The sequence below is a fragment of the Aulonocara stuartgranti genome, assembly GCF_965226115.1.
Source record: "Aulonocara stuartgranti genome assembly, chromosome: 18".
Classification (NCBI taxonomy): Eukaryota; Metazoa; Chordata; class Actinopteri; order Cichliformes; family Cichlidae; genus Aulonocara; species Aulonocara stuartgranti.
Window position 1 is genome coordinate 21,890,298 of NC_138954.1, and position 13,734 is coordinate 21,904,031.

At 41.0% G+C, this 13,734-nt stretch overlaps 2 protein-coding genes across 5 annotated transcripts; both read right to left on the reverse strand.

The window, feature by feature from the left end:
* Positions 1–514: 514 nt before the first annotated feature.
* On the reverse strand, positions 515–7,004 carry slc25a42 (solute carrier family 25 member 42). 3 transcript variants are annotated; one of them, XM_082512289.1, is made up of 9 exons: positions 6,549–7,004; positions 4,773–4,979; positions 4,126–4,267; positions 3,165–3,276; positions 2,834–2,859; positions 2,506–2,672; positions 2,291–2,407; positions 1,577–1,728; positions 515–1,463 (listed from the first exon to the last, which is right to left on the reverse strand). In XM_082512289.1, the coding sequence occupies exons 3-9, from the start codon at positions 4,204–4,206 to the stop codon at positions 1,138–1,140; spliced, it is 981 nt and encodes a 326-aa protein (XP_082368415.1). In that variant the 5' UTR covers positions 4,207–4,267; positions 4,773–4,979; positions 6,549–7,004; the 3' UTR covers positions 515–1,137. The 3 variants fall into 3 exon arrangements, with proteins under 3 accessions (XP_082368415.1, XP_082368416.1, XP_082368414.1); XM_082512290.1 differs by lacking the exon at positions 4,773–4,979 and having other exon boundaries at positions 6,762–7,004; XM_082512288.1 differs by lacking the exon at positions 4,773–4,979.
* A 45-nt stretch (positions 7,005–7,049) lies between these two features.
* On the reverse strand, positions 7,050–13,554 carry armc6 (armadillo repeat containing 6). Of its 2 annotated transcripts, none has more exons than XM_082512283.1 (8): positions 13,420–13,554; positions 13,031–13,172; positions 10,427–10,512; positions 9,779–10,340; positions 9,523–9,668; positions 9,310–9,441; positions 9,029–9,166; positions 7,050–8,939 (listed from the first exon to the last, which is right to left on the reverse strand). In XM_082512283.1, exons 2-8 carry the CDS (start codon positions 13,149–13,151, stop codon positions 8,727–8,729), a joined length of 1,398 nt encoding a protein of 465 aa, XP_082368409.1. In that variant the 5' UTR covers positions 13,152–13,172; positions 13,420–13,554; the 3' UTR covers positions 7,050–8,726. The 2 variants fall into 2 exon arrangements, with proteins under 2 accessions (XP_082368409.1, XP_082368410.1); XM_082512284.1 differs by lacking the exon at positions 13,420–13,554 and adding an exon at positions 13,341–13,419.
* Between the last annotated feature and the right edge of the window lie 180 nt (positions 13,555–13,734).

Sequence of the window (13,734 nt, forward strand, 5' to 3'; positions counted from 1 at the left end):
AAATATCAGTGTGTAACATCTCACATTTGGGGGATGACCTAACTACTTGATGTGCGTTACTTAGGGCTGAGAACCAATAAGCATATTTCCACTAAAACTGAGACGCTGGAGTCCCAGGAACTTTTTCCCAAAGAACTACAAGGTTCCTTCATATTGTTACTTGTCTGTGTTTCTACAATACTCTCTTTTCCATTGATGTTTCAGAGCTTATTAGAAAGAAAAAAAAAAACATCCAAAACAGCCTCCCAAATGTTCCTAGTTCTTAGGGGAAGTGGTTCCAGCAGTGAAAAGGCCCCAATAGTTTAGCTGGAGTAACTGTAGTATCTGTATTTATACTTCAGATATGAATCTAAAGCCTATGACATGATTAAAGTGAAAAACAATCGATATGTGATGAAAACTTTCTAAAAAACACTATGGGCACTGGTAATTCTTTTTTGTTGGCACCACCATAAAACACAACTAAACAACTAATAAAACTGTGAATTCAATCTTCAGGAGTGCCACTGAAAAAAACACTAGACTGTGAGCTTTTAATATTTCAGCTCAAACTAAATCAAACCATTTGATAGCAGTTACAAAGCTGCTATCACACTTAAACATACTACAACACCATTTATGGCATATAATTTGCATTAACTAACGTCATAACCTTTGGTACATTTTCTTAAAATAAATTTCCTCAAAACAAATCTCAACAAGGGCATATCTTACTCTTATTAAATGAATGCATTTTTTAAAACTCATGGGAAATGAGTGGAAACCAGCATTGCACTGGAAAGTAAAAGATTTAAAATGATACACATGGCAGCTGTGTGTGTGTACCTTTTAACTCTCTGGATTACAAATGTACTGAGAGGGTAGGAACATTACAATTCATGTGTACACACAAACGTATTGATGATATTGCACTTAGATGTACATGATAACAAGGCATACTATCCAACTTACCTCTGTTACACACAGACAAAGCGAGAGAATAAATTTTTATTACCCACGCATCCTGAGCCACTGTGCTATTTGCTTTTAACCAGCAATACCCATTTTTCACTCTTGCTTCCTCTTCTGTCTCACCAGAGTGGGCTTACAGGGATCTACTCAACCCTCTACCCCCATTTTCAACTCTCTTTGTCATTATTATGGAGAAGTATAACCCATTTGATGAAGCTTCTTCAAGAGAATCTGAGTGAGGTCAAAGGTGGTGAAGCTAATCCCCACTGCAATAGGTCCTTTAACCCAGTTCATACTGAGACCTTTGTAGAGTCCGCGGATAACCCCTTCCTCGGACACAATCTCCCTCATGGTCCCCAGGATGGTGCGGTACGTGTGACCTGTGACACCCGCAGTCTGCATCCGCCGCCGTACTACATCCAGAGGGTAAGACGCAGACTGGCCGATGAGACCTGCACAGGCTCCAAAAGCCAGGCGTTCGTATGAGTAGGGCTGCTGGCGGCCGCTGTGCTCTGCGTGGAAGAGAAACGTGTGAGGTTTAAGTACTGTACATGAACAGCAGCTGTGCACAGAAGGAAAGGAACAGGGCTAGATCAATACAGATAAACATGTGGCTGTTGAATACCTGCATGCAACTTCTTCAGTGTCTCATAGGTAAAGAAGCTGAGGCCAGCATAGGGGGCAACACCCAGTATGGTGGGAGTAAAGCCTCGATACAGTGTTTTCATGCCCTCTTCTCGAGAGATCCGCACAAACACATGCAGAATGTTACTGTACCTAAAACAGAAAAATATTAAAAATATAAATGTGTTTTAGTAAAAGATGGATGAGAAATTCAGAAGAAAAGAAAAAAAATTGTACTTTACATCTTAGATCATAGAAGTTGACTCAGTCTGCACAAGTGTGCAGTTAAAGTCCATTAGAGGCTAAATAGGATCACACAATACCCCAGCTGACTATACAGTGAAGATGTGAAAATGTGCTGTAGTAATATCTTCTGCATTATGGTTGCACAACCAACTATGTTTATTCTCAAAACAAATGAACAACATTTCAGGTTTTTAGTGATGAATTTGTCTAAAGTGACATAGCGACACATAAAAATCTATAAATGACTCAAGAAATTGATTTAAAACACAATTACACAGCTCTGAAGACAAAAGGAGGTCTAGCCCAGTACAAGCAAGGTGTACCTAATGTAGTGGCAAAGTGAGTGTATGTATAACTACCCTAAACATTAACCATGTTTCATGACCCTTGGATTGTTTTGCTGATGCTATTAACAAACTCCCCAACTATGCCCAGAAGACAATTTATAATAACTTCAAAGTTGGCTTACATTTCCTTTGGCGTTACAGCCATCCTCGCACGCACCATATCAAGAGGATATGTCATCATGGCGGCAGTGGTACCAGCCATGGACCCAGCCAGCAACCTTGGGACTGGAGGTAGGGCACTGCAACCAAAAAAAGGAAAAAACCCGTCAGCACTTCAGCCCTTTTATGTCTTTACATAAGAAAACATTTCATAAACAAGCAAAACACAAATACGTACTTTCCCTGAAAGCCATAGTAGCCTCCCAGCAGGCCCTTGTACTGCTCGTGTGCGCAAAACTGGATGGCAGCGTACGGGATGACTCGCACCATGGTGGCAGAGTTTCCCCTCCACAAACTGAAGAAGCCCTCCATCAGGTAGGTGCGGTAGATCAACCTGTAAGCTTCCTTTAATTCAGTGTGCACAAAGATATACTTGCTCACATTAACACGAAATTAACATGATGCACAAATATGTGTACCCAGTTTTATTTCTGCTAAATAAAAACTAAAAAAACAAACAAACAACAAAAAAAACGCTTATAAATAGGAAGCATGCTCAAACATACCTTGGCAGAGAATCTTGCAGAAGACACTGAAAAACAAAATACATAAACAATATAAAAACCATACCACCCTTATTTGTACAGCACTTTAAAATAAACCAGGGTTCACAAAGTGCTGTACACATACAAATGGCATAAACAGAAAATAAAATCAAAGATGTTAAAAATAGAGATTCTTTAAAAAATCTGCAGTGTTTCTCACAAGTCCAGTCACTTTTTAAGTAATATCAATAATATGATTTTTTAGGTATTTCCACACTAGTCCCAACAAGATGTAATCACATATGTCCTTTATTCAGGTCACTGTTGTAAATTAGCAGAGCAGCCAGCTTGCCTTGGAAGATGATTTTAGTTCTGTCCAATGGGGCGACAGCTGTCTTGGCTACAGCTCCTGCTAAAGCCCCCGAAAAGAGCGAGTTGATAACAGACCGAGTCTGTTTCATCCCCTGCAAAGACAAATAATCACATTTTAGGTTCAAACAGAGACACTGTACATTTGCAAATTGTTGTGTTTGCTATAGTGTTGATCAGTAAGCAGGGGTTACATCAGGATAACAGTTGACAAATAACTAACCAGCTAACAAAACCTCCCAAATAGAAGCAGATGTGGTTAAATGAAACAGAGGGGTCATGAAGCTCCAAAGACCTGCTCAGTTCATGAATTTCATTTTCAGCTAACAGAATGAGGGGTCTCTAGTGCACAGTACAGTACTAAAATAGTGTTACAATGCCACTATATTCTGCAAATAACATATGACTTGATAGGATGCAATCACAGAAGTGATGGGACAACTGTGGGGGAATGAATAATCATGTGAGTAAACCCATTTAAACATAACTGTATGATAACATAAGGCATATTTATATATCCATTACACACATACACAATTTTAGAAATGCATGCATGCAAATAAATATATCTAGCTAAACTGTCTAACTATTCAATTTAATAGTTCAGTTAGTAAGATAAAGTCCCTACAATAACGCAGATAAAACCCCAACAATTAAACGACCCCCTAACTGCAAAAACCTGGTAACAGTGTGAAGGAAAAACTTCATTTTAACAGGAAGAAACCTCCGGCAGAACTGGACTCAGGAAGGGGCAGCTATCTGCCAGAATCCGTTGGGGGTGACAAAAATGGCTGACTCCAGAAATAATTGTACAACCCCCTGGAATGTCAACATTAACACAATAATGACTTTTTTTCCTCTAAACACAATTAGTCACAATTAAATAAAATTTATTAACAAACCTGAGCTGTATGATTACCCTGATCCTGTATAAATGTGCTCACCTCTGACTGACTGGAGGAAGCCAGTGGGAGCACTTCACCCTGTGTGAGTGATGCCCGTTGTTCCTGGACTCCACTCCCCATCCCCGAGGATTATGAACCAAGCACAGCGGTGATGCTGGTGGGGAGTACAGGAGGCTAGAAGCTACAGGGAAGAAGGAAAAAAAGAGGAAAAACAAACACAGTTAAGTTTCATGTCAGTCTAAGTATTTTTAAACAGATTTTCCTGTTACAGCATGGAAGTTGTTTGAAAACCCTTTTTCCTGGTATGCCTCACCTCAGAAAAAAATGTTCATACTCCACATTACACAACTTTTAATGAATCAGAACAAAAAGAATATGACGTCAGCACTGTCATCCACTCTTTGTTTATTTTCTCTAAAATATTCTTATGTCCTTTTACCTGATTGTCCACCCGCCACAGTTTGATAACCAGTGCTCTAATTAGACTGCATGATTATTTATGGCCTCAATGAATCATAACAAGTACCACAGAATCAAAGTCTGGTCTCAAATCTATTCTACTTAACCGCCCTCTTTCTTATATGCTTACAACATGAGTTGAGAAACAAGATGTTTATCTGTACACAATAAACTAGAAATACAATACACACCGATGTGAATAACTACCTCAAGAATAGCCCACTTACTCTGAACCACCTGCCCTCATGAAAACTGCAGCTAAGTGGAGGCACAATAGATCACTCCTGAAGGACAGAGGACTTGTAGGTGAAAGGTGTCTGAGTGACACAAGCACTCCTGAATCCTCTCCCTTGCTGGAAACAAGTTTGCAGTGTAACCACAACTTTGAACATTCAGGACAATCCTCCAGATCTCATCGATAAAGACAAGTTGACCTTTAGAAGACAAACATTATTTAGAGTGAACTCACTGATTTTAACAATAGAGGTATTTGCATGGCTTTAAAGAACTAATCACTTCACCACATAGATCACATATTCATGTAATGTTCAACCCATCCACTCTGCTTTATCAAGTCCAAAGCTATCAAATATCTAAACCTGAGCTGAAGGAACACCAACAACAAGATGCAAATTAGTAATTCACATCCAGTCTACACAAGATCTACAAGTTTCACACATTCAGAAGAAAGAATGAAAATGATCAGCAACTCTTTTTCTTTGGGTTTTCATGTGAAGAATTTTACTCATTTGTGTTGTTTGTTTTTTGTCATCATGGGACACACGGATACTTCATCAGTATAAGATCAAATCTGCTTATGACTATGACTAATGTTTATCTGTTGTGTAACATTCATTTTCTGCTGTATAATTCTTCAAGCATGATGAACAGCTGACTTGCCCTAAAAGTTTTTCTTGTTTACAGTTTTGCCAACAAACTAATACTGGCACTGATATGATTAAGTGATGATCTGCCCTTTCAGATTTATATTATTACAGAGAATATGGGTCACTTAGTTTTTGATATACATACAGGCTCAGTACAGGATTTGTGGATGCTGAATATTTGTTAAAACATTAACAAAACAGCCCTTAGAAACACCAGAGTTCAAGAAGAAGCAGTGAGAGGCTGGCGAGAGACAACAGTGAAACTGTAAACGGAGGGTTGGCTCAAAAGTTGGGTCAGAGGCAGCAAATACTGGCAGCAGTGCAACAGGCCTTGTACCCACCTTTTCACAGCAGCCACCATCCCAAATCTCAGGCCATCTCACACCCCTCCCTAAAGCTTCTTTCCCCATGCATATCATCTTACAGTTCCTTATTCCTCACTTGTTTCTGTCCTGCTATGTCTAATTTGTGTGCCTTAGGCTTCATTACTCTGTAATACAGGACAGCATTCCCATGCTATACACATGCAGCAGTGGAGATTTTATAGAAAGTGTATTATCAAGAATAAGGGAGTCAAAAAAGGCAACTTAATACTTATGGGTAAAGCGTGGGTTTAATTTTGTGCTGTATTTATCAAGAATAAGTCCATGAAAATTATTGGAAGTCTAAGTGGAAAAAGTTGAGAGCAAAATATGACCACATGCTAGCTGTGGGAAACAGAAAATACATAAGCATAAATACTCAAAAGGCATCACAATTATCTGCGGATTATCTGAATAATCAGCAAATGTAAGAGTGTAGTGTTGCTGGAGAGAAGTGGATCATCAACATCATGAGCTGCTCATGTTGCCTGCCTCCTTAATACATCAGTTTTGTAACAGCGCCGTGTCCCATATGTTGCCATTTGCCTCGGCATTTATTAAACTGTAAACCAAAGCATGGTTACAAGTCAACATTACTGCAGTAGAAGTGGACACTTATTCATTAAACGATCACCATGCCTCGCCTTTCTGTTTCTGCCCGCTGCTCCAAACCTGTCGACACATGCCCGCAAACAAAACACAGCCACCCTCTGAAGCAGCGACCTGTCACTGCTTACACAAACACATTGCTTACCTTATAAAGCCGACACCGGTTAGCAGTTTCTTCAGGAGTTATTTCTAAGTTAGCCAAATACCAGGTTAAGTAAGGTAAGCTAGCCGTTAGCCCGCCGTTTAATTCGCGTCTATTTTCTCGGTAACAGCGTACTGCAAATGTTAACCATGAGCTAATGTCTTGACTGGAAATGTGTCCTAATGTTGAAGGTGCCTTTTAAAATACGTTTCTCACATGCTCTAGAGCTGCAGTGACTCTAAGTGACAGGCTTCCTCCATTGTGGGCTCTGCCGTTACTACTCCTGTCAGCCAGGCGAGGCGGTTCGCAATGACCACAGTGAGGTTTGACAAGGACGAGCGCAGGTGCATTGTGGGAAATGAAGTCTCAGTGAGGTGCGGCACGCTTGGATAGGTCAGTTAGAGGGGCGTGAGTAGGAGAGCCACTTAGCAGGCAGTGGGCCTCCTGCAGTTTCTTGCTAGAGATACAGGGTCTGTTACTATCACACACAGCTAGATAACAGAAGATGGTATCATACTGTGTTAAACTTTAATGACAAATTTACAAACTAAAAGTAAAGCATGTGTAAGGCATTCAAAACATGTACAATTTGGCCCTGCCAACACAGGAAATAAGTCACCACTTACAGAGCAGTTGCATAGCAGCAAATGCACTCATACAACATTTTACAAAAACACTTAAAAAAAAAAAGTTTTACATAAATAATAAAAACGCATACAACAGCACTACAAAGGCCTTTTTGTACTTATTTATACTGGAAAACACTTTCGATTCTTGCAAAAGCATCGTGACTGGTCGTGTGTTGATTCACACTGGCTGAAATGCTTTTCAGCAAATGTACTGTGCAAATATGCCTCACTAAGAGAGTATTTGCTTCTACTATGTTTATATGTTAGATATAAACATGACAGGATTACATTTTAGCCAAAATTGCACTCAGGGAGACATATTTAAGTGTTTGTGGCAAGTAGAACAGGGCCAATGTTGTTGGTTCAAATGTGAAATGTGGGCAGATTTTAGCTGGGCTACCACTAAAACAGGGATAGATTGTGGGTAAGATTAAACCCATTTACATCTGCTGTGTTTACAGACCTCAAAGAAAACCCTAGGGCCACAGGTTGTTGTAACTTTTATTTGAAATACAGCAAATTAAATTGCTGGTTAAAAAAAATCATCTTGAAGCCTCGAGTCTCACTATCTTTGTATTTTCAAACCTGACAAGACAAGAGAGGGGTGGACTCACCGAGATAACAAGGGTCAGGGCACTTTCTCATTTACAAGCCTGCCACACCCTAAAGCACACCCTTCTTTGTCCCTCTTCATGCATTTAATGACCACATGTTTTCAACCAGATGTGAAACTAAAGCTGAAAGCTTTTCTTCATATGCTTTCAAATGTTTTTTGTCTTACTTCAGCTAGCTAGGCTACTGGCTATCAGTACTACTAACAAAGTATCAAACATGGTATCTTAAACCTGGATTAATTTTAATGGACACCATAAGGCATCATCTGTGCCTACAAAAATACTATCCCATAGTCCTATAGAAGTCGAAAAGGGAAAAAGAACAACAATCTTGACTTTTGTAAACCATAAACTGATGATTTTATGGGCTCTGTCACATATTTTAGGACATACTGAATAAAAACTCAGTCTATTTTGTAAATTTTGGTCATCTTAAGTGTCAGAAACGAAGATTATTCAAGATAATCTCATTAGCTAAACAACTGTGATTGATTGCCAGTAAGCACGTGCTGTCACAGTTCCCTCCCTCACTCATCACGTCTGATTTCAAAACATCAAGATGGTGATGGCAAAAACTCTCAGCTTGAGGCATCAAAACAGGGCTTCACAAATCACTGAGTGACATCACGGTAGCGACAGCCATCTTTTATACTGTCTATGGCTATTGATTGTTGTACTTTAGTGGTTAAGTGGCTAACTAACAAGCTATTTTATTTTTTCATACGAATATGGAAGGAAGACTGACATCACCAGCGTCTCTCCTTCATCATGTGGCTGCATGCAATGGCAGTTGATGGTTAAGCCTCACCTAAACCTCTGCCGGGAAATGAAATCACAGTGGGCGGGACTGAATGTCTGCTATTAAACCCCCACCCCATCCCTGCAAGGTGTGTTGAACATTCCTTGCGAACCTTCTGCAGTGGTGCTGTGCTCCACTTTCAGTTGGTAAGGCTGCCATGTTTGCCGGTCCACAGCTCCCGAAGCTCCACCTGACATCCCAGATCTCTCAGGGCCGCTTTGCCTACATCACCGCAGTCTTGATGGTTCTGCAGCGCCTGGGCTATCAGCGCTTCTGCTCCCATCTCCAAGATTGGCTGGCTGAAGTTACGCATTCGTGCGACCAGATTTCTGAGCACCATACACCCTTGTTTCTGTAAAGAGCAGAACACCAAACGTGAATCACAGTCACAAAGACTCCAGATCCCAGGGAGCATATTGTTCACTGACGACATGATCTTACCTGCACGTTCACCACATCGGTATGAGTCTTCATAGCCTGCAGGGCAGCCAAGGCACCTCCATTCTCCATGATGGCCGTGCAGTTGTTGGGTTTACGTAGAGCAAGGACAGAGAGGCATGCACAAGCCTGCTCGCACACCTATGGCAGAAAGTGAGCACAATCTTAGAACATCTTAGAGGATTCTTTCAGTCAGTGTATCCCTCATTTGTGTGTTTGTTTGTTTCAATGCACAGAGACCAATTTAGCATGATTTAACATGTAGGTACAACAGTGACACTCACAGCAGAGTTGCTCATGTGCCTGTTCATGGCGATGACAATGAGCTGAACTCCACCGGCATTAACAACAGCGTCTTTCACGTCATCATTTCCTGCTATGGCTCGGATCGCGCTAAGAACCTGCCGAACCAGCTCCTGCGGGAAGACAAACACTTCAGCGAAAAAAAACAAACCTGGACTCTATCCTCATCACGATCTTTGCTTCTTGTACGTTACCGCTGACTCATAGCTGTCTGCGAGCAAAGTCATCATGAGTTTTAATCCACCCATATCACAGATGTCTTGACAGAACTCATTCCGTACAGCCAGACGGGATAAAGTCGCACACAGCTCACTCAAAACAGAAGTGTTGCCAAGGTGAGCTGCATGGAAGATATCCAAGAAATCAAAATTATTTAAGTGTACCAGCAAATACAAAGCGACTAGAAAGCGCAGAAGCTAAATCTATATTGATATGATCAGCTGGCCTTACCTTTGGCAGCCTCAATCAACACCTTCAGTCCGCTGTGTTCAAGAACAATACTCTTGGCGTGTTCATGAGCGTGCCCAAACGTAACCCGCACGTCATCATCAAAGGTCATGACTCGGAGAGTTGCGCAGGCCTCCTTAACCATCTCCGCACATTCACCGTGCTGTGTGATGGCAACAGTGAGCAGCGGCAGGACGCCGCCTTTAACAAAATCCTGCCTGTTCTGTTCGTGCTTTAAACAGCAGTGCCGCACGGCACTGATGGCGACCCGTGTAACAGAAGACTCTGCCTGGTACTTCTTAAGGACATCCAATAGGAACTGCCGGCCCTCTGCATCCAGCAAGTCTGGCTGTCCATCCGTCAGCGCGGCCAGAGCAGACAGCGCAGCTAATGCTGCTCCCTGCTCCTCCGTGCTCTTTTTGCAGTAAGACAGGATGACGGGGTAGGCGTCTTTCTGGGCAGCGAGGTACCGCTGGGCGAATCCCAGTGAGCACTGCTCAGTGAAGTTTTTTAGGTCTGCTGTCACACCAGCAGAGTCTCTTCCAATTCGGAGGGACTCCAACGCCTGAAATGATTAAAAAAAAACATTTTTAATATAGATAAAACTTTGGAATAAGCATTCTCTTTTCAGTAAAACAGATCAAGACTCACCTGTAGGACCTCGTGTGTCTGCTCTTCTTGACTGTCAGCCGATGATAATGTTGGGACAGCTTTCACTATGCAACTGAGGTCCACACCTGCATGAACACATACGATTAGATTTAATGCTGACTCACAGCACAACATGAAGTTCACAAAAAAAAGCTCCAAAGGGCAACATAACTTCTTTATTGACCATTTTAACATCTCAGAAGTGGCAGTAACAACAAAAAAAAGCTATTGTAATTATCAGAGTGTCAGTGCACTCTCTTCTTCATATTTGACGGGCCTGGAGCCTTTCACAGGTCTCGCTGGGCGAGAAGTGGACTAACCTTATGTGTTAATTGTTATTCAAGACAGAGGCTTCAAGCTGATTAAAGTAAGGACAAGGAATAAATTACTTTTTAGTACTTATTGCTTTCCCAACATTCCCAAAATGTCTTTACTGTAGCTTCTGTTAGAAGCAGCAAACCTCAGCCACGGGATCTATATATGAAGATTTGTTTGTAAAAAAAAAAGAAAAAGAAAAGAAGCTTTGTATCAGTGCTTTGTGCACATTTGATTGAGAAATAAGTGAATTCATAAAGTTAATCTGTCATTATCTTTAAAAAATAAGGAAAGTTAAACTCTGTGTGTGCTCCAACTTCCTCCCACAGTCCAAAGGCGTGGAGTTAGTGGGGTTGGATTAATTGGGGATTCTAAATGTGTCATATGTGTTAATGTGAGGATGAATAGTTGTCTCTCTCTCTGTGTTACTCCTGAAACAGACTGGCGACCTGTCCAGCATGTACCCTACCTCCCGCACTATGGTAAGCTGGGATAGGTTCCAGCCCAGGGGGACAGATAGATGGATGGAGCAACGGACAGATAGATGGCAGAAGCAAATGGAGAGGGTCACTGTGGGGACAGGAGGGACAGCAGCAGTAAAAGTAAATTATAGCTGATTAAAGTCTGAAGAGAAAAGAAGCCAACTGATCCAGTTATGAAGAGTTTGCTACTTTATTGAGGATTGTGGCAGTGGGATATAGTTTGTAGCTTGGCTGTAAGAGGGAAAGGGATGGGATGGTTGAATGCATGGCACACTTGCATTTGCTAAATACTCTCTTTCCCTACATGGTAAGTGCAGGGGTGCTAGAGGACGAGAGAACAGAGCAAAGCACATAAACAATAATGCTCTGAATCTGGGCAGCTGGTTGAGCAAACGTTTTTCTTTTGTGCTTGATAATAAAGAAGTCTGTGTGTGTGCTCTGTGTGTCTGTGTACAGTTTTCCCTCTCTGTTACTGAGGAGAACCAGCTACAAAGACATATTCATGAGAATGAAACTTGAACAGACTGAAAAGGAAAAAGACAAAGGGATGTTGCTTCTTTTTTACAAGCACACAAATAAAGCAAGACCAGTTTAAGACTGCATACCTTTGCTGAAAAGCCCCTACACACCATGCATCAACTGGCTTCCTTTTCTGCCTTTCAGTTCTATTTGTTACTGCCCCCCCACACCTACCCCTAGACCTTATTTGTGGGGATGTAACAGTGTACTTGTACAGACATGTTGCAAAATGTTCAGTTTTGCTCTCACAATGCAAATCGAATCCAAAATTTAATCACTTTAATTTTAGGCCAAGCTCCACCTCTCCTAAAAAGTTTCATGCCAATCCTTTCATAAGTTTTGAGTAATACAGTGACCAAACAGACAAACTGAACTAATCATAAAACCACAGTGAAAGAGGTAAAAGAATGGTTACACAAATCAAAAACAGAGATTAATCTAGATTTGGCCGATCAAAAATCAGAGTTTTATGATCTGGACCGTTTCTAATGCTGCTGATGTGGAAAAACTGAAACATTTTTTACTTTGGATTTTTTCAAACAGACTAAAAATTCGCAGTGCACAGTGCAGTAAACAGGGAATCTGTCTATCAGCATAGTAAGTTCACCTTCCCATTAAATGAAGGATCAAGGCTAGAGTTGTCAAACATTAAGTCCAGGGCCCAGAATCAAATGTGTAGTGAAAATAATAGAAAAAGCTGTATCAATGGTCCAGCACACTTAAGATCAAAGTGGGCTGTATGCGGCCTGCAATGTACAATGAGTTTGACATTCCTGATCTTGGCTAACATCTGCATGCATACAGATAACATGACATGTTACAGATGTTAGAATATAAGGCAAAACTTTAAAGTAAAGAAATTTTAACATAAAACAAAATAAAATGTGACAGAACCAAAAAAATAAAGGACACATGTTTCATGAGCACTTTACATCTTCTTCCTCCTCCTCCTCTTCTTTTGGCTGCTCTCTTTAGCCGTTGCCACAGGGCATTGTCTGCCTCCATCTCACCCTATCACTGGCATCCTTCTCCGTCACACCAACCTTCTGTGTATCCTCGTTCACTACATTCATCTACACTACAACCTTCTCTGTGGTCTTCCTCCTGAGCACTGCACATGCTCATGGCTCCAGTCTTCTGCAGCTTGACCATCAGTGACTTAATTTCAATAGACATGCAACTCTTACCTTGTCATTCGGCCTGAAGTTTATATCAATCTTAACCGACACGGTGTCACCCTGACAAAGTGTGTAACAGTCAGTGTACATTAACCAACTGTGACATTTACCTTGAGACTCAAACTGCTCCACAGCCTCCCTCAAAGCCTCGTCTGGGTCCATCTCAAACTCCTCCATGTTTTCCCTGACAGCAGCATCAAAGGTCTCCTGTGTGATTCTCCGTTTGGCCATTTTGCCTCGTTATCTTCAACTCTGAAATTAAATGCAACAACGAAGTGAAACCTCAGCAGTGTTGGGCGGATTCAGTCTCCACTAAGGTAGCTAATACCGACAGCTATTGTTGGCTAAAGCACATGAGCTCCATTCCCTGTTACTGTAGCCGGTGAAGTTTCCAGGGCAATCGTTAAATAAGACCCTTACTGTGGTATTTCTCGTTGTTTTCATTGTTATTTTATATCAGCCGATTAAAAGTAATTCAGTCAAATGCTTTGGATATTACCTCCGCCCTGAAAGAGGATGCTTTCTCCGGTATTATGAATGAAGCGATCACAGTAACGCAGTTTTCGCTGTCGACTGTTTGGTACTATTCACAGAGAAGAGAAGTTCTGCGGAAAAATGTACGTGAATAGCAAATTTCTCCAAATGTCCCACACAAATTTTTGCTCTTCTCGAACATAGTCTGAAAAGCATAGGTTCCTCTCACAAATTTTACAATTACTACATTATATCTTGAGAAGATGGCAGTAAATTATTCATATTATTTATATGTGATTATTTAACGTAACATGTATTTTTTAGTGGATGATAAAAAGGA